Genomic DNA, 19,348 nt, shown 5'->3' with positions numbered 1-19,348 from the left:
ATCAATGTGCTCTTGGGCTGCTTCTGTTTATTTCCACGGGTCTCATAGCACAGAGTTACCTGATAGGTTTTGTCTTAAAGATCTAAACAAATTAATAATAAATATAGACGGCCAATGTGCAGAACTGCAGTTTCTGTCTTATAACTAGCAGAATGGTCAGTGACTACTGCTCTCAAGAAGAGACGGAGGCAGAGAAGAGTGGGGAGATATGAGAACTCAACAATTCTTTATATATGCAACAGTTTAAATGAATGGCGGAACTGGACAGTTTTAAGTTTTGACAACTTGCTGGGGTGTGTGTGTCGGGGTGTATATGTTTAACTTGCTCTTAAGACTGTCTTGTTCGTTTTCGTGAATTACATTGTAATATCCAGCATCTACAAGCAACAAAAATCTGATTGACGATAAGCAAGGGAATTCAGATTCCAAAAGCCATAGTAAGCCTAGACAGATTTAAGTCAGCATCATGTTACACTACAATATAATATTGCTTCTCAATGTGAGTGTCAGTGGTGATAGTTATCGTTTATAAAGATCTAGGATTTCCCTGTTTTGCTATTTCTTTGTTTCATTCATTCTTCATTCATTCATTTGTATGTCCTCTTTCTGCCTCTTTGTTCTCATAGTCTGAAGGCATTGAAAGAGAATTAACCCAGAGCAGCCTTATCTGTGCAAAAGGTAAGAGGGTTGCTCTCTTCTGGTGGGCTGCTATGAGCATGGGAACTGGAGGAACCTGTCAAAAAGTGATAAAAGGTTCATGGGATCAACTAATAGTACTGTACCTGGGGATGCTGGCTTTTCCCTGCTACCTGCAAATAAAATAAAAATAAAGAAGAGCCTTGCATCACTTCTGCTGCACATTTTCTATGCTCGGCTTATATGGGGGAAATGATTAAACCAGGGTTTAAGGGTTTATTTTTGAGCCCTGTCAAAACACTAGGATGTACCTAGTCAGAAGAGGAATGCTTCCAACATTCTCCTCAGCTGAATTTCTGTTGATTTTTGGCGTTCCAAATTACCTGGGGTTGTTTCTGAAGTGGAACTGGGCTCTTTTGTTCTAGTTTTCATATATATCTGAATGTTGTACAGAGCACAAACACAGGCAGTTTGCCGCAGTTCTTTGTTCAGTTCATTTTGTCTTCCATTCCTCTACATACCTAGTGTGCAAAAAAATCACTTTTGTTACAGTATTTATGGCTAGTTGACTATTATTTTTGCATAGTGTTTTACGAATGTGCAGGAACATCGGTAAGAAAATATACCGAAAGCCTTGTATGGTAACATCAAGACTGCTCGACTGTGAGTGGGTTGTCGTGAGATCTAGGGCTTCAGTTCTTGTGTTCCAGTTATGGAATTCCTTGTCCAGAAAAAAATATGCCTGGCCAATCTTTGTGCAATGGCCAGACAATTTTCTCTGGGCAAGATCTTTTGTGAATAGGATGGTGTGGCGTTTGCCCTCCTAGGTGTGTGACATCATACTGGGTTCATAAGGAAAGGGTTAACTAAGTGTAAAATGACTAACCAATAGGAACCCAAGAGGAGGAGTTAGAGTTAGAGTTGTTAAGAAGTCAGTCTGGAGTTAGGAAAGAGACAGAGAAAGGATAAGTCTGTAGGTTGGGCTAGTCTGATGTGGGAGAGTGAGAGAATCTGTTAAGAGGAGTCAGTCAAACAGTTGAGATAATCAGTCAGAAGGTATTAGGAAGGTATAGGCCGGTAAAGAAACTAAAGTTAAGAAACTGACAAGAATATTATCTGAGAAACCATAAACTTGTTTAATTGGTTCAATTTTAACAACTGTCTGGACTCAGTGTGTACCCGAGAGTAACGGGATCACTAGAGCGTCAAACGTCCGGGGACCCTGTGTGATCGCCACAGATGGCGTCAGGGCTGAGCGGCTGTCAGCTGTCAGAGATGAACCAGGAATGGCGTCATGGTATTGCAGCGGAAGAACTGAGATAGGGGTCAGAGTCACGGAAGGAAGCCAGGAGAGCCCTTGGAGGCTGTGTTGCCAAAGGGGTGCTTCGAAACCTGGAGACCTAGGGAAAAACCTGCCTCGCATAGCAGTGACCCTCACAGCAAGCTTTTGAAATGTATATGTGAACAAGCAGAAGAGGGCTCTCCCACATTTATAAATAGGCAGCAAGATCAGTCTCTTGAAGCTGATTGTTGTGCACCTATTTATGCTTATTTTCTGCATGTAGCACTTGGTTTCTATACTCCTTTGCATTCAAATAAATAAATAAATAAATAAGAAAGGGAAGGAAGGAAGGAAGGAAGGAAGGAAGGAAGGAAGGAAGGGAGAAAGAAAGAGAGAAAGAAAGAGAGAAAGAGAAAGAAAGAAAGAGAAAGAAAGAAAGAAAGAAAGAAAGAAAGAAAGAAAGAGAGAAAGAAAGAGAAAGAAAGAAAGAGAGAAAGAAAAAAAGAGAAAGAAAGAAAGAGAAAGAAAGAAAGAGAAAGAAAGAAAGAGAAAGAAAGAGAAAGAGAGAGAAAGAAAGAGAAAGAAAGAAAGAGAAAGAAAGAAAGAAAGAGAAAGAAAGAAAGAGAAAGAAAGATTGGTAAAATAAGCTATTGAACTATGCAGGACATATTAGTTAATTTGAAACCCAAGAAAGAAAGAGGACTCTGAAATGTCTAATGCATATCTGTTAAGCTTTGTGTACAGATTTTTACATTAGGAAAACTTTTATATGTCACTTGTAACATGATGAAGAAGGTTTAAAATTGAAACAGAAAGAGTATAAGGTTTTTTAAGAACGTGCATGAAAGGGTATTAAATAATGAAACTAAGAGGGAGGGGGAGTCAATCAAAATTATGATTCAAAAATTTGTTGAAGATTTTTTCTTGTTATATTATATTTGGAAATTTAATAAATTGTTATTTAAAAAATGTATTTAAATACATTTTAAGTTTAATATTTTAATTGCAGGTGCTGTCGTCTCTGAGCCAGTGTCTCTGAAACTCCCTGAAAATCTGGTGGAAGGATCAGCCAGAGCTTACTTCTCTTGCATAGGTCAGTTTGTAGGTTTCTTGAAAGGACAAGGTTGTCGTTCACTCTCACTCATTTGGGTAATAATCTTGGAGATGTTTTAGCTGGAATCTTATTTTGCTTCTTATGAATCAGGAGACATCTTGCATGTCAGAAAAGATTTGCTTGCAAAAAAATGCACATATGTCATGCTGACAAAACAATATTTTTGACAGGAGACCTCATGGGCACAGCCATGCAGAACCTTCATCAACTTCTCCGGATGCCCTATGGCTGTGGGGAGCAGAACATGGCACTCTTTGCACCCATCATTTACGTCATGGAGTATCTAAATGCAACAGGACAACTGGATGAGGAGACCAAATCCAAGTCCATTGGATACTTAACCAGTGGTAGGAGGCTTGTGGGCATTCCATGGCTGTCGTGTTTGCCACAGTGTGAACAGAACACCAAACTAGATGGACCTTTCCTCTCATTCATTAGTGCTTTCCTTATATCCTTATGGCTAACACTTTCCTTGGCATTCATTCTGCCCTGGACTAAATGTGGCGTTGGATTGAACTGCAAGCACACAAACACACATACTGCCCATCATCTTCTCTGAAAATGTCCACTGGAAAGGCCATTTTACTTTTGAAACACAACGTGGATCTGCATTTGCGGATCCAACCTTTTAATTTAATTAAAAACACTTAAAGGTAAAGGTAAAAGGACCCCTGACCATTAAGTCCAGTCGCGAACGACTCTGGGGTTGCAGTGCTCATCTTGCTTTACTGGCCGAGGGAGCCAGCGTTTGTCCGCAGACAGTTTTTCTGGGTCATGTGGCCAGCATGACTAAGCCGCTTCTGGCGAACCAAGAGCAGCACATGGAAATGCCATTTACCTTCCCGCTAGAGCGATACCTATTTATCTACTTTCACTTTTATGTGCTTTCGAACTGCTAGGTTGGCAGGAGCAGGGACCGAACAATGGGAGCTCACCCCATCACAGGGATTCGAACTGCCGACCTTCTGATCGGCAAGCCCTAGGCTCTGTGATTTAGACCTCAGCACCATCCATGTCCCAAAGAACACTTAAGGGTGTTCTAATCATATAGTCAAATTTTATGTTGAGCACTTTAGGGGGGAAATGCTGTTTCTTTCCTGCGGCTGAGAGCTGGCTGCTCTGCTCCTCTCTCTGGGGTCACATTTTAATTCTCCCTCCCTCCCTCCATGTCCTTTGGAAGAAGCAAAGGGCAGGAGGAGAAACTAAACATTGCTCCTGAATGACAATGGATGAGGTTGGAGTTTGAATGCAGTAAAAAAAGTAAAACGCTACATAGGAATATGTGAGCAGTTTTTCACTGGTATAGCAGCATAAAATGATTAAAAATCAAGCAATAAAAAGACAACGCAATAACACATTATGAATGTAAAAAGTAAGATGCCATATATCCATCTACATTATCAAAAACATTTTTAACTCTTCCTTAACGTTAAAAACCATGAGTGTAGGTTCGCCTTAGGTACATGTCCAGAGGCAAGATAGTACATCCTGGGTAGGGGCCTTCTTTGAGTTGCTCAGAAGAGGCACAGAATTTGTTTTCCATAATAATGCCATCAGTGCCAGAGTAGGCAATTAATCACCCCGGTTAAGGCTGTAATCCTAGGGTAGGACTTCCTAGTGGAAGTCAGTACGAAGTCTCCCAGTAGTGCAACAGGGATCCTCACATCTTCTCCCCCTGTACACACCCCAAAATTGGCATGGGGGTTCAAGAGAACCCCTAGACCAGTGTACAAGGGGAGGAGTGGGGGGAACCATTGCTTCTGCCAAACTGAAAAGTTTGGACTGACAAAACAATTGCTATAAAGCCACATTGAATTCTTCCCCGGGACACATTTACTTGGGAGTAAGCCCTAGTCATGAACATGCTTTGGAAACATACATAGGATTGTGCTGTACTTTTAAACTGCTAAATTGCAAACACAAGTATTGGGGGCTTTTAATGTTAAATTAATGTTTTGTTTTAAAAATGTGTGCTCAGTTTTTTAAAAAACTACAGACTTTTCCGCATTCTTTTTTTCAGGGTATCAGAGACAGCTGTCCTATAAGCACCCAGATGGATCCTACAGTGCCTTTGGGAGCAGTGACAAGGAAGGCAACACCTGGTGAGAGCTTGGAAAATGCAGTAGTGTGATTGGTCACAGTGAGTGGATGCCAGTTCTTCTCTGTTTACGTGGGATAACATTTCATGAAGTGAACTATAGTCCACAGAAAGGTTGCACTGTAGTGTCATTCTTCAAGGTGCCACAAGGCTCTTTCTTTTTCTCCTCTGGTCACTAACAATACACTAACAAAAATGTTTACCTTCCTGCCACAGCGGTACCTATTTATCTACTTGCACTGGGATGCTTTCAAACTGCTAGGTTGGCAGGAGCTGGGACAGAGCAATGGGAGCTCACCCCGTCACAGGGATTCAAACCGCCGACCTTCTGATCAGCAAGCCCAAGAGGCTCAGTGGTTTAGACCACAGCGCCACCCACTCCCACTGGGCTCAGGAGAGCTTGACCTCAGTTTGGCTGTGATTGCTAATATTCCATGGCATTCTTTTGCAGGCTCACTGGCTTCACGTACAAGTCTTTTGCAAGAGCTTCAAAGACCATTTTTATTGATCCAAATGTCCAAACTCAAAGCGTCATCTGGCTGTCCAGCAAGCAAAAATCCGGCGGATGTTTCCAAAATGTTGGAAAACTCTTTAACAACGCATTGAAGGTGAAGGCTATGGGCTTGTTGGTTTGTTGCAAAGCTCTCCTTCTGGGGCGGTGATGCTTTTTTACTTCCTGGCAAATGCTTCCTCTCCCTGAGATTTCTGACCCTTAGCTATCTTAAGTACCTGTATTATTTGGATATAGGCTGGGAGAAGGAGAAAGAGAGAGAGCTGGGGAAACAAGAGACTTCTTGTTAGTATTATACATGACCTAGATTTAAGTGAGCCATGAAGTTTCCTGCCATCACCGTTGAACCACAGCCTAAACCTCTCAGCCTGCTGTACATCACAGGACTATTATGAGGATAGAATGGGATAACTACTAGGTATGCCACCTTGAGACACTCGGATAAAAAGCGGGTGTTATGTACTGAAGTTCTCACCCTGGGCCAGCAGGGGGATACTGTAGATAGTTCAGGTCCACATATGCAAATAAGGGATCGAAAGTGATGTTCAGCGATTGGATAGTTACAGAAAATGGTTACTGTTGCGTTCTAGTGGAGCCCTATATAAGCAGGCTGGCTTTACCCTTCAGTTCAGTTCTGTTCTAGCCTGTGAATAAACAAGAGCTGTTTGAAGAATCGCTGTGTCGTCTGATATGTTCACCCACAACTTAACAGCGGGGAACCAATGTGATTTTAATAACAAATGTAATGGGCCTTTCAACAGCAGGAAAATGCCTTCATGTTCCAAGAGGCTTTGGGGAACCTCACCAAACCTGCTATTTGCCTCCATGTTGTCCCCTTCCTTCCTTCTTCATTTTTTAAACTTGTTCTCTCTTTCTGTGTTGTGCATTTCAAGGGAGGAGTAGAAGGTGAGCTTATGCTGTCGGCCTACATCACTGCAGCTCTCCTTGAGTCTGGATTCCTCAACTCGGTATTTATTTTCTGGTGTTGTCCAGTTAATTTAGTTCAGGATCGAAGAAAGTGCATGTAATAGTAGACTGAGAAGAAATAGTTTAGGCATATAGAAATGGTGGAGAAAGGAGGCCATCCATGGACTATTGTCCATGTTTCTGTTTTGAATGTCTAGATCCGATGCAGTGTGCCTGGAAGAACAGCACAGGATGTTTGCTTGATGTTTTTAACCTGTTTGATGTTTTTTGTGGCATCTGCAAACTCTGACAGAGCCTTTCTCTCCCTCCAACCCAGCATCCAGTGGTCCGAAATGGCCTGTATTGCTTGGAGGCCGGATTAGAAAAGGGAAATCTCACTGTCTATGACCAAGCACTTCTTGCTTACGCCTTTCGCCTAGCTGGTAATAAGCCCAAAGTGGATCTCTTATTGGATGAGCTGATTAAATCGGCTACGAAAGTAGGTGAGTCGCATTTCCCAAAATGTGGACACATTTGACAGAATGAATGACGTGTTGAAACAAGAATGAGCAGTCATGTGAGCAAAATTATATAATGTTGTGGACATTCAGGAGTGCCAGCCAGGCTGAGGGCCTTCTCGGTAGTGGCGCCCACCCTGTGGAACACCCTCCCGTCAGATGCCAAGGAAATAAACAACTACCTGACTTTTAGAAAGCATCTGAAGGCAGCCCTGTTTTTAATATTCTGTTGGGAGCTGCCCAGAGTGGCTGGGGAGGCTCGGCCAGATGGGCGGGATATAAGTAATAAATTTATTATTATTAGTATTATTATTAGTATTATTAATATTTATTTATTTATTTTCTTTGCACATAGGCTGGACCCTCCATTACACTCACCAAATAAGACCCAAATTTGCATAAAACCTGCATACACTTTGTCACATGCAAATTTGTACCCTTTTTTCAGGCAGGGGTAGAGCACACAAAAACGAATCAGGAGTCACAAATAATAAGCTGTCCAGCAAACAGAATATCAACAGGTGAAGCAATCCCCAGAATTGTAGTCCCATACTATGAAAGGCTTACTCAGTTGAATAACTGCCTGCCACAAAGTTGATATAGGCATGAGAGCTCTGCTGACCTCTACTGCCAACCCCAAACCATGCAAAGAACTCAGGTTTCATGAGTTGTAACTTGTAAACGAGCCTATGCTACTGTAACTCTTTTATAGAGCTTTTAGGTAGACAATACTGCATTCGTTGAGTGACCAGAAGTGGCATTTCAGATGGATGGGGTCAAAAGTGTCTTAAGATTTACAGCAGTTCTGCTCAGATGCTCACATTTGGATAAATTCAAGATTTAAATAGTTAAAAAGCAAACAGTGTGTTCATTTGCTGGTGTTATTTATTAATACCTCATAACAGCTACAGCACACACACACCCATTTTTGAACAAAAGGGATTTGAGATCCCCACTCAGTCATGAAGATCCCTTGCTGTCAATGAATCAGGCACTGTCTCTTCAGCCAACTTGCCTCATGGGCTTCATTGGAAAGTAAAAGGGAAAGGGAAAGAACTGCTATCAGTAAATTGCAGCTAGGAAGGCAACATCATGCGCAATACTGACTCTTTTCTTGAAATTAAAACAACGTCCAAATACTTGTTAAAATATTCAAAAGCTTCAACTTGCAGAAGATATAGCTAAAGAAGGATATATATACAGTGGTGCCCCGCAAGACGAATGCCTCGCAAGACGGAAAACTCGCTAGACGAAAGAGTTTTCCGTTTTGGAGGTGCTTCGCAAAACGAATCTCCTATGGGCTTGCTTCGCAAGACGACAATGTCTTGCGAGTTCCTGCTGATTTTTTCCCTCCCCCCCTTTTTCTAAGCCGCTAAGCCGCTTATCAGCTGATCCGATCAGCAGATAAGCCGCTAAAAGCCGGTAATAGCGCTAATAGCGCTAAGCCGCTTATCAGCTGATCCGATCAGCAGATAAGCCGCTAAAAGCCTCTAAAAGCCGCTAATAGCGCTAATAGCGCTAATCCGCTAATCCTTCAATGGGCTTGCTTCGCAAGACGAAAAAAACCGCTAGACGAAGAGAATCACAGAACAGATTCTTTTCATCTTGCGAGGCACCACTTTACACCAATTCCAAGAACCTCCATAACCAGAGAGGGGGTTTATGGGGGCATTCACCCTTCCCTGAATATTGCTGCTATAGTTAATTTAACCAACCCGCCCCCCATTCCACTGTTGCATTTCCTTAAGGAAGAAAACAACACATCAAGAGATCATATAACAACACTACTTCAATTGCAAAGCACATAGTGAACATTTCTCTCCATTCCACGCTGTTAAAAACAGCAGCAACAAAAAGTTTGAGCCGCTTAAGATTAACTTGTGTAACTGTATATTGGGCGGGGGGGGGGGTGGAGAGAGAGGAAAAAAAGTGATGAGACTAGAAACCGAAGCTGAATAAAGTCCGGTGGTCTCTGTACAGGGGCTTAATGAGGCAGATCTCTGCTTCTGTGATATTTCCCCCCTGGATCTGGAGGAAGAGCATCAGATTCCTGCAAGGAAATATTGTTTTGACCTGCCTCTGGACTGTTTTCTTAGCTTCTCTTTCAATTCTCAGGTGGCTCGTTATATTGGGAGCGTGAGGATAAGCCACCTGCAGAAGAGCATCCTTCCTTCTACCCTCGTGCCTCATCATTTGAGGTCGAGATAGCTGCCTATGTGCTCCTTGCACTGCTCACCGGAACCACACCAACTCCAGCACAACTGACAACAGCTTCACAGATTGTCCTTTGGCTTACCAAGCAGCAGAATCCTTATGGAGGCTTCAGCACCACCCAGGTATAGTAACTCCTGTGCTCTGTCCTCCATCACATGGGCTACAGCCAGGGCTCTGCATACTTGGCAATAAAATCATTCATATATATATATATGAATAACTCAGAGGAGTTATGAGCTATGCCATGCAGGGCCATCCAAGATGGACAGGTCATAGTGGAGAGTTTTGACTAAATGTGATCCACCTGGAGCAGGAACTGGCAAGCCACTCCAGTATCCCTGCCAAGAAAACTCCATGGACAAAGACAACAACAAATATTTATATTTTTTGTTGTTGTTGTTTAGCCGTTTAGCCGTGTCCGACTCTTCATGACCCCATGGACCAGAGCATGCCAGGCACTCCACCCGCAGTTTGGTCAGACTCATGTTCGTAGCTTCGAGAACATTGTCCAACCATCTTGTCCTCTGTCATCCCCTTCTCCTTGTGCCCTCAATCTTTTCCAACATCAGGGTCTTTTCCAGGGAGTCTTCTTTTCTCATGAAGTGGCCAAAGTATTGGAGCCTCAGCTTCAGGATCTGTCCTTCCAGTGAGCACTCAGGGCTGATTTCCTTCAGAATGGATAGGTTTGATCTTATTGCAGTCCATGGGACTCTCAAGAGTCTCCTCCAGCACCATAATTCAAAATCATCAATATTTTTTCTTAAATATAAATTACATTTCAAAATATTCATTTCGACAACCTTAAATCAATGACTTCCCTTCTCCTCTTTCCGTGGTTCATTTTGCACACCATCCATTCCTGCATATTTTACATGAACTTACTAAACCATTCAGTAATCCAATGTTACATGCATCAAATCTTATTTACACGGTTAAATTTATCTTAATGCTACCAGCGTTTTCAAATGAACACAATTTTCACCCATATGCGCAGTAAACATTTTTCCAGTCTTCTTTAAACGTGCATTCTTCTTGTTCTCTTATTCTATATGTTAAATCTGCAAGCTGCGCATATTCCATAAGTTTAAGTTGCCATTCTTCTTTGGTTGGGACCAGGGGTGTAGGAAGGGGGGCGGTGAGTGTGGTCCACCTCGGGTATCATCTCTGAGGGGTGTGTGTGACCAAATCCCCCTTGGGCAGGGATCTCCTCGCTGATCACCTCCGTGGGTGCCCGAGCGGCTAGCTACGCTGCTGGTTGGGACCTTGTTCGTTTTCCATTTTTGGGCTAACCAAACATGGGCCGCCGTAGTAGCATACATAAATTGTCTTTTTTGACACCTGGGAATTTCCCTCTGAAGTATCCGCAACAAAAAGGACTCTGTTGTTGTTGTTGTTGTTGTTGTTGTTGTTGTTGTTTTTACAGTACTTCTAAACATTTTTTTCAGTTCATTATTGTAATGAGTATGGGTTGCTCGTGCGTAAGTTACCGCCACTCCTGGCTGTGTTGCCTTGTTAAACCTTTCTGTCTGGACAGCCCTTCACTTCGTGGCTGCCTCAGTCGCTAGCAGAATCTGTCAGTGGGTGTTTCTTAAACCTTTTCCAACATAAAAGTTGTTTGACGCCAAGTCTCCTCCTACTCTCCCTGCGCGGAAGTCTTCTGCACAGGGAGGGCGTGGGTAGCGGAGGACCCGTGCTGTCCCCGCTGGTGTCCAGTGAAGAGTCCTGGAGCCCTCTCGCTGATTCCCCCATCAGCCCCTCTATATCCCTGGTGTTGCGCTGATTTGCTTCCCCATCTGCTGAGCTGCTTCTCTCCCTGCTGGGCCCTTCTCCAGCATCATTTGAGAGCCTTCCCTCCGCCTCTAGCTCCGATGTCAGTTCCCTGACAATTATATATCATTTCCCAATACTCTTTTACCTTTCTAAGTCCACCACACATGATAAAACGTACATAATCGGCAATAAAATCAACCAAATCAAGAGGGTGGGTAAGGGAAATGAAAGTCTGTGTGGTGTAACAGCAGGGAGTGAAGAGGACTGGGTTCTAAATCCTGCTGGGCCATGAAGCTCACTGCGTGGTGTTGGGTGCCCTCGGTTGCATCCACCTAAATCACTGTGTGTGGAAAATGTCTTCTGTGAGCATAACTTCTGCTCTTTCCCCAATCCACCCCCTAATGCTGATCTGGGGGATCCCCCAGCCCTCTGGAGCAGATTGGGGAAGGAGAGGGAAAGGGTGTTCCATTGTATTCCTGTGTGCAATGATTCACAACCCTCTCAGCCTCACTGATCTAAGAAAACGTTGTAAAGAGAAAATAAAATATCAATAAAATAATAAAATATTGCTTTATTATAAGTTATTTAAGGTTTTTTTATTATAACTTTTTGTGTATTGGATCGAATTGTTATAAAATGTGTGCTTCATGTTGTATATTTGTTGCTTCTTCAGCTTGTAAACTGCCTTCTGTATACCCATTGCTTTTTGTGAATCTTTGTCCTTTTGTCCTTTTACTGTATTTATTTCCCCTGATTTGAACTATAAAATGCTGATTTTCTAAAGTCAAAATGGGAGTACCCCAAAAACATTTTAAAGAAAAAAAGCACTGTGTATACCAATACTTAAAGGCAGTATACAAATTAGAAGTGAAATGAAAAGAAAAATTAAAATAGGATACCTCCCATTTATGCTCCTCTGGGTACCTTGAGGGAAAGGGAGGGTGCAAATATGGGGAATAAAAACAAATTATTCACCAGGAGAAGCTTTTTGAGATTATGCAAATTTGTATTTTAAAATGGATGTAAGAGTTGTTTGTATTGTCTTCTTTAACTGGGGAAATTGCTCCTGGCTTCAGGGAGACAAGGGTCTTCCATATCACCTGCTACATGAGATCATTTTAAACAGGTGGTTCTGGGGAACAAGTATGAAAACTTCTGTGTGCTGGCTTTTTGTTTTTGTTTTAGTGAGCATAGGTCATTCTTCAGTTTTTGCTATTTAAATCACTAACTAGCTTAAATAGAATACTGAAGGACCTCAGAAAAAATGCACATTAAGTTTGTGAAATTAAGGCCTCCACCTTGGAAGAGGAGGAAACTGGGAAATGGTGCAAAGGCGCAATTTTCCATGGAACAATGCTGTTTTATTGCATACATGTAAAAGGTAAAGGCAAAGGTATCCCTGCCCGTACGGGCCAGTCTTGCCAGACTCTAGGGTTGTGCGCCCATCTCACTCAAGAGGCCGGGAGCCAGCGCTATCCGCAGACACTTCCGGGTCACGCGGCCAGCGTGACAAAGCTGCATCTGGCGAGCCAGCGCAGCACACGGAACGCCGTTTACCTTCCCACCAGTAAGCGGTCCCTATTTATCTACTTGCACCCAGGGGTGCTTTCGAACTGCTAGGTTGGCAGGCGCTGGGACCAAGCAACGGGAGCGCACCCCGCCACGGGGATTCGAACCGCCGACCTTTCGATCGGCAAGCCCTAGGCGCTGAGGCTTTTACCCACAGCGCCACCCGCGTCCCATTGCATACATGAGTGGAGAACAAAACAAGAGTCTACGGGATTTTTTTGTTGATCCTAGACCTTATACAGTAATATCCTTTTTTTGTTTTGTTTTGTTTATGCATCCATAATCAGGAAAAGAAGAAAGAGATATGTAATGTAGATTGCTTTTTGTATTGTGCTGTATACTGGGGTGGAGGGAGGGCATGCTTTTAGTTGCCAGTGTTGAAAATTTCAATTTAAAGATATTAAAAGATAATAAAGGAACCACTCTGGCCTGTAAGAGAAATTTATAAACCTTTCCTACATAGCATTTGAACAAAGCTTTAAGCATCCTTTCGTTGCCACTATTCTCTTGCAGGACACAGTAGTGGCTATACAAGCTTTGGCTCTGTTCAGCCAATATACTTTCTCCAAAGATGGCCGGAACTCAGTCAGGATCCATTCCAACAAGCCTTTTGAGAGAGTCTTTGAAGTGAACAATGACAATCGCCTATTGCTGCAGCGGACTTCCCTGCCTGACGTTCCAGGGGAGTATACGGTGGAAGTGAATGGCACAGGGTGTGTCTTTACACAGGTAATTGTTGATACACCTTCAGGGCTGTCTTAAGCATATGCAGTGCATATGCAGTGCCGGGGTGCAAAGATCTGCCCGGCGTCCCCGTCCCCCCCCCCAGGTTGCCCAGTCCCAGGTGCGCAGGAGGACGGAGCCAGCTGGCTGCCTCAGCGTCTTGCTGGCTCAGTCGCCCCCGAACTCAAGGCGCAGAGCCACATGCAGCAAAAGAGCCTGCCCAACCGATGGGTGGGCTCTTCCCCAGACACCCCTGAGAGCCCAGCGCCCGGGTGCCCCACACCCCTAGCGCCTATTAAGAGCCAGTGTGGTGTAGTGGTTAAGAGTGGTGGACTTGTAATCTGGTGAACTGGGTTCGCTTCCCCGCTCCTCCACATGCAGCTGCTGGGTGACCTTGGGCCAGTCACACTTCTTTGAAGTCTCTCAGCCCCACTCACCTCACAGAGTGTTTGTTGTGGGGGAGGAAGGGAAAGGAGAGTGTTAGCCGCTTTGAGACTCCTTAGGGTAGTGATAAAGCGGGATATCAAATCCAAACTCCTCCTCCTCCTACTCCTCCTCCTCTTCTTCTTCTTCTTCTTCTTATTCTTATTCTTATTCTATGGGTAAGATGGCCCTGTGCACCTTGCACACTTGCGAAGATGAAAAGGATTTCAAAGGCCATCTTTTGCTATGTGCACATTATTCCTTATGGCACTAGCAAGGGATGGCGGCAGGATTTCCTGAGCCCGGTACACTATATGTGGACTGGGGCCCCTGCTTCACTGGCCTACCCCACAAATATGTTGATTATGATGTTGTTGTTATTCATAGAACTGTAGAGTTGGAAATGAGCACAAGGGTAATCTAGTCCAACCCTCTGCAGTGCAGGAATCTTTTGCCTAACCCACAACCCTGAGATTAAGAGTCTCATAGCGACTGAGCTAAGCAGGCAAGTCATTATGACTAATTTAATTTCTTTACCGCTTTATGTTTTTAAGAGAGAAACCTCAAAGCGGTTTACGACACATTGAAGTATCAAATAAACCGATCCAGAACAGAATGTTACTGAAGAAAGTCAGATATAAAGTATACTTTCAAAGCAACATAATTAACAGGAAACTTATCTTAAAGATTCAAAATAAAACAGAATGTCTCTGTGGACACAAATTCTGCTTGCAAAGCTAATTTGGCTTTGTATGAAAGGATAGGTGGTGGTTGGCAGGAACCAAGCAATACTTCTAGGAACTAAAAGAATCTGCAAAATATGTGGACATAGGTGATAACAAGATACACATAACCACCACAGGCAACAATATCGCTCTCATTTACTATCATTTAAGACTCTAAATAAGCTAGTGACTGTCTTCAAGATTATGCCTTTCACACACATTGTGAAGGCCACATTGCCTTGAGTTTATTTTTTCACTCCCCTGTTTTTTATTCCATGTTTTCTAGACACTTATGAGATACAACGTCCTTCTTCCCAAAAAGTCTTCTGGGTTTTTCCTCTCTGTGCAGACGGCAAACGTCTCTTGTGGAGACACCTTCCAGGCAAAGTTTGCCATTGTCATCACAGCCAGGTACCTTTTTATCAACCTCGTATGCATAGATTGTATGTGTGTGGAAGGGAAAGAAAAAGAGGTGTAACTTAAAACGACAGTTCCAGAGAGACAGAGCAGAATAGTCCTGCGGCTGCATACCTTCCTATATGTGCTTCTATTGCCAACCTTTTAAAATGGGTTTCAGTTCAGTAGTCTGGCATGTAAACAATAAGCTGGTGAAGGTTGCAGTCCTGTACATTTAGGCCTAAGCTCCATTGATAACAGGTATTTCTGGGTATGAATGCAGAAGGGATAATTATAGGGACTATGAATACGGATGGATATGGACAATATGAGTGTGTTGCTGGAGTAACTGGACATGAGAAGGGGTTAATTTCCTTCATGAGCATAATCACCCCATGGATGATGCTTCACTTCATGAGCATAATCACCCCATGGATGAGCTAATCACAAGTTCAAGATCAGCCAGGCCAGGTGCTATGGTAACGGCCCAGTGCCCCAACTATATCTGTGAATTAATGCATGATGGCTCACTTGCAGAGTCTGTTAGTAGAGTTGTCCAGTGTTAACGTCCTGAATTGCTGAAATTATTTAGAGCAAAGGAGGTACTTTGTACTTGTATGTATCTGTATCTATCTGTATCTACAAGTTGTATATCTCTACGTCCATAACTGTTTTACTGAGCCTTATCTTCTGCAACAGAAAACTATCTGAACCTGTCTCTGCTTCCATGTAGTGACTGGTACAGGGAACAACTTCCACTGTGTGGGTATCTCACCTGAGATTTCCAACATGTGTGTAATTAGCAATTATGACAATGTTTTAGTACCCCTAGGAATTCATCCCAACATCAGATGTATAGACAGCAGGTCCCTCTGTCGTATGTTAGCTATCTAGCTTCCCACAAACCGCACCCCGGTCCCCAATGGGCAGCTGCTGCCACAGTACTGGAGATTGCATTTCCTAGATGTACTGGAGTCATTACTAGCCAAGTAGGCACGGAATGACAGTGGCCAAGGTATTTGAATCTGAAATTACTGCTCTGAGATGGTAAAGGAGCTCCAAGGCATAGACAGAGTACAAACACACAATTTGTAAGCAACAGCATTTTCCCTCTTATCCTCCTGATGCATTTTACCACTAAACAATTAAATATATATATTGCACACTGTATCCCAAGATGGCTTTGGTCTAGGGATTCAGATTGACCCAGTCTTCCTTTCCTTTCAGATACACCGGGAAGCGCAATAGTTCCAACATGGCCATCATTGATGTGAAGATGCTTACAGGCATGGTACCTGACCAGGCATCCCTGCAAAAGGTAAATGTAAAAAGTGGAATGGCTTTGGGGGATAGGATTGTGGGGCATTTCAATTTGCAAACGCATCACCTGCCACAAGAGATGGGAGGCTTCGCCTACTGGCTCCCACCAACCTGGCTATGACTACCAATCAGATAACGTGGCCTGTGTGTCAGACAGCCAAAGGTCCATGCCCACACAGTGGTCAGCTGTACCCTGTCCCTGCAAAAAATGTCAGTTTTTAGTGCTGAATTCTGGGGTGTGGAGCAGTGTGACCTTGAGTTGCTTCCAATGAAGTAAAAGGGGGAATGGCTGACTTTTTCTATGTAGACCCTCCAAGTGTCCCTATTTTCCAGGGACATCCCTAACTCAGAGAAGCTGTTCCGGTTTCTGATTTGATCCTGGAATGTCCTGTTTTTCCTTAGGATGTCTCTATTTTCATTGGAGAAATGTTGGAGGGTATGGAGTTATCCAACCCCCAAGCCGTCTGAAGGCAATCCTATATAGGGAAGTTTTAAAAATGTTTAATGTTTTATTATCTTTTTATATATGTTGGAAGCTGCTCAGAGTGCTAGGGCAACCCAATAAGATGTGTGGGGTATAAATAGTAAAATTATCATTATAGAATGGGACGTCCCTATTTGCATAAGAGAAATGTTGGAGGGTACGTCCATGCCCCATCTACCTTTGTAGGGTCCTGTGCCCACCTCCATACACAGCATTGCAACAGATTTTACCACCAGAACTGCTCTGGGAAGGAAGCGGTGAAGGTCGCCCATAACCACAATATGTATCTTTGATGACTGTTACATTCAAAGGAAACAGGCTAAGGAAACTGCATCCTGGTCATTGACTGCAGAGAACTAGCTTCTTCAAACATACAAAGTGGCTTTTCAACATTCTAAAATGTAACAGACTCCACTTGTTCTCTTTCCTTTTCATAAAGATGATCTATAATACATATATTTTATTGTTTCATGATGGATGCATGCATCAATATTATTCCAGCAAAATTTATGGATTTCTTACATCTGTATCTGATTCGTCCCATGTTTCCCTTTTGTGTGCGTGTTCTGCTCATGATACGTTAGAAGTCATTCCATACTCCATCTAGTGTGTCTTCAGATGGCCAGTGAAGGTTGTCATCTTTCCTGTGCTTCCTTGTTCACAGCTTCGTGATGACAGAATTGTGATGAAGGTGGAAAGCAAAGAAAACCATGTCATCATCTACCTGGACTACGTATGTTCTGCTCAGATCTGCCTCTTGTTTTGTGGAGTATTAACTGCCTACAAGACTAACGATTCCCATTGTGCTTTTATTCCCAGCTCTCATCCAAGGGAATCAGTTTCAGCTTCCTAGTTGCCCAAGACCTTCCAGTTTCAAATATCAAACCAGCCTCGACGATCGTGTATGACTACTATGAAACAGGTAAAGAAAACTAATATGCCATAGAACAGCCTTCCCTCATCTGATGCCATCTAGATTTTTTCGACTGCCAACTGCCTTCATCCCCAACCAGTGACCATTCTGGCTGGGGCTGACGGGAGTTGTAAACTGAGAGAAAACTTTATTCTATACCTAGGCCTTGGACCTTTAACTATCTGTGGCCTTTTAGAAGTGGGTGGGATGTTTTTAATGTATTTATATAGGAGTTTTGCTTCTTTGATGTTTGGTTGTAAGTCACTTTGGGTTGCCTTGGGCAAGATAAAGCAACTAAAAATAATATTAAGAAATAATAATAATAATAATCCTCTCAAGATTTTATTTTCATTTTTAAAATTGAAAAAAAAATAACATTAGAAGGCATCAGGTCTGTGTGTGGTAGAATTAATTTGCCATAAAGCACATGGGATGGTCAAATAATCAAATTCCTATTACTTTCTCTGCTACAGATGAAATTGGGATTGCTGAATACAAGTTCCCTTGCCATGCTGAAGATCCTTGAACCCTTTGGATAATCTGGAGAAAGTAAGTTGGAAGACAGGAGCATCAAACTTGGAAACAGAAGTGAGACAATCGTTATCCTATCTGGTGACTGGGGATGGGGAGAAAGGCGGTGAACAAGATGGTTTCATAGAAAGGTTCAAGCAATGGTCTTCTGTGTGTTACAGTTGGTCTTCTCTAAAAGCCATAAAAAGTCTTTACTTTTTCATTTACAGTCATGGAAGGAGTAGACACTCGCTGGCCTCAGAAATTAAAAGTGCTAGAAGACATTCACATCATAGCTTCAACGCAAAAAAGATGAGGGAATGATTTCACACTCCAGACATCTTTCACTCATAAGGCATCCTTGCAAAGGAATTTCAAAATTGCATGACATTCTGAACCAAAATGTATTAGGAAGTTTGATTCTGTGTGTTTAGCATTCAGTGAAGAATAGCGTAACATCCTTCTCTGGGAAGGGGAATAGTGGTTGCAGAGTGCTCCTGTTTGCCTCACTGAGGGACAAATTATGGTATATATTTTTTGTTAGAAGATCAGCAAATTCCCATTTGAGTTATTTGAGAACTCTCGGGTAGATGCCATCTGGACTCGGCAATTTGTCAGTTTTCATTTTGTTTATTAGGCCTAAAACTTTATCTCTTGTCACCACCACCTTCCTCAGTTCCTAAGACTAACTTTCTTGCAAAAGTTATTTCAGGTCCTGGGATCTGCCCTATATCTTCCGTTGTGAAGACAGGTGCAAGTGAAGTTTCCCTCTTCTTGAAAGCAATGTTCTCCTTCTCCGAGACTCTCATTCTCCCTGATAGCAGGGGAGCTATCATTGTGGGAGTGGGGCACAGCTATAATGTCCCCCCAAGGCCTCATCCACCAACCTCTCTGCCTCTCTTAGCTCTTCTAGGTCTGCCACCTTGGCCTTAAGGTAACAAATTTGTTCCTGGAGAGCCAGGAGCTCATTGCGCCCTGTACACACTCATGACTTCTGTCAAACAGGGAGATAAGTTGTACATGTGACAGACAATGCAAAACACTGGAAAGCCTTTATGCCCCTACTGGCATTCTAATTGCCTAGTTGTTTTTGTAGTTTAAGTTGCTTTATTTAGAGCTTGGGTTTTCTGTAAATCAATGAAGGAAGGGGCAGAATGACATGACCTGGCCTCTTCTCTCTTTTCACACACATCTGCTTAACTTGCCTTGCTGCTTTGCCAGGGGGGTCTCCCTGTA

General features: G+C 42.9%; 1 protein-coding gene across 2 annotated transcripts in view; it reads left to right on the top strand.

Moving 5' to 3' along the window:
• The window catches only part of LOC308576589 (ovostatin-like), a 55,164-nt gene that overhangs the window by 35,362 nt on the left and 454 nt on the right, over window positions 1-19,348 (top strand). For both annotated transcript variants that reach the window (XM_081176110.1, XM_081176111.1), the window contains 14 exons: window positions 627-678; window positions 2,928-3,011; window positions 3,203-3,379; window positions 5,053-5,134; window positions 5,582-5,738; window positions 6,535-6,609; window positions 6,885-7,050; window positions 9,181-9,401; window positions 13,132-13,347; window positions 14,776-14,900; window positions 16,113-16,203; window positions 17,354-17,422; window positions 17,509-17,611; window positions 18,076-18,151. In XM_081176110.1, coding sequence (XP_081032236.1) covers window positions 627-678; window positions 2,928-3,011; window positions 3,203-3,379; window positions 5,053-5,134; window positions 5,582-5,738; window positions 6,535-6,609; window positions 6,885-7,050; window positions 9,181-9,401; window positions 13,132-13,347; window positions 14,776-14,900; window positions 16,113-16,203; window positions 17,354-17,422; window positions 17,509-17,611; window positions 18,076-18,128 — 1,671 coding nt within the window. In that variant the 3' untranslated portion in view covers window positions 18,129-18,151. The remainder of the gene's footprint in view (window positions 1-626; window positions 679-2,927; window positions 3,012-3,202; window positions 3,380-5,052; window positions 5,135-5,581; window positions 5,739-6,534; window positions 6,610-6,884; window positions 7,051-9,180; window positions 9,402-13,131; window positions 13,348-14,775; window positions 14,901-16,112; window positions 16,204-17,353; window positions 17,423-17,508; window positions 17,612-18,075; window positions 18,152-19,348) is intronic.

Source organism: Podarcis bocagei, assembly GCF_964188305.1.
Source record: "Podarcis bocagei genome assembly, chromosome: 17".
Classification (NCBI taxonomy): domain Eukaryota; kingdom Metazoa; phylum Chordata; class Lepidosauria; order Squamata; family Lacertidae; genus Podarcis; species Podarcis bocagei.
This window is presented reverse-complemented; position numbering and strand designations above follow the sequence as displayed.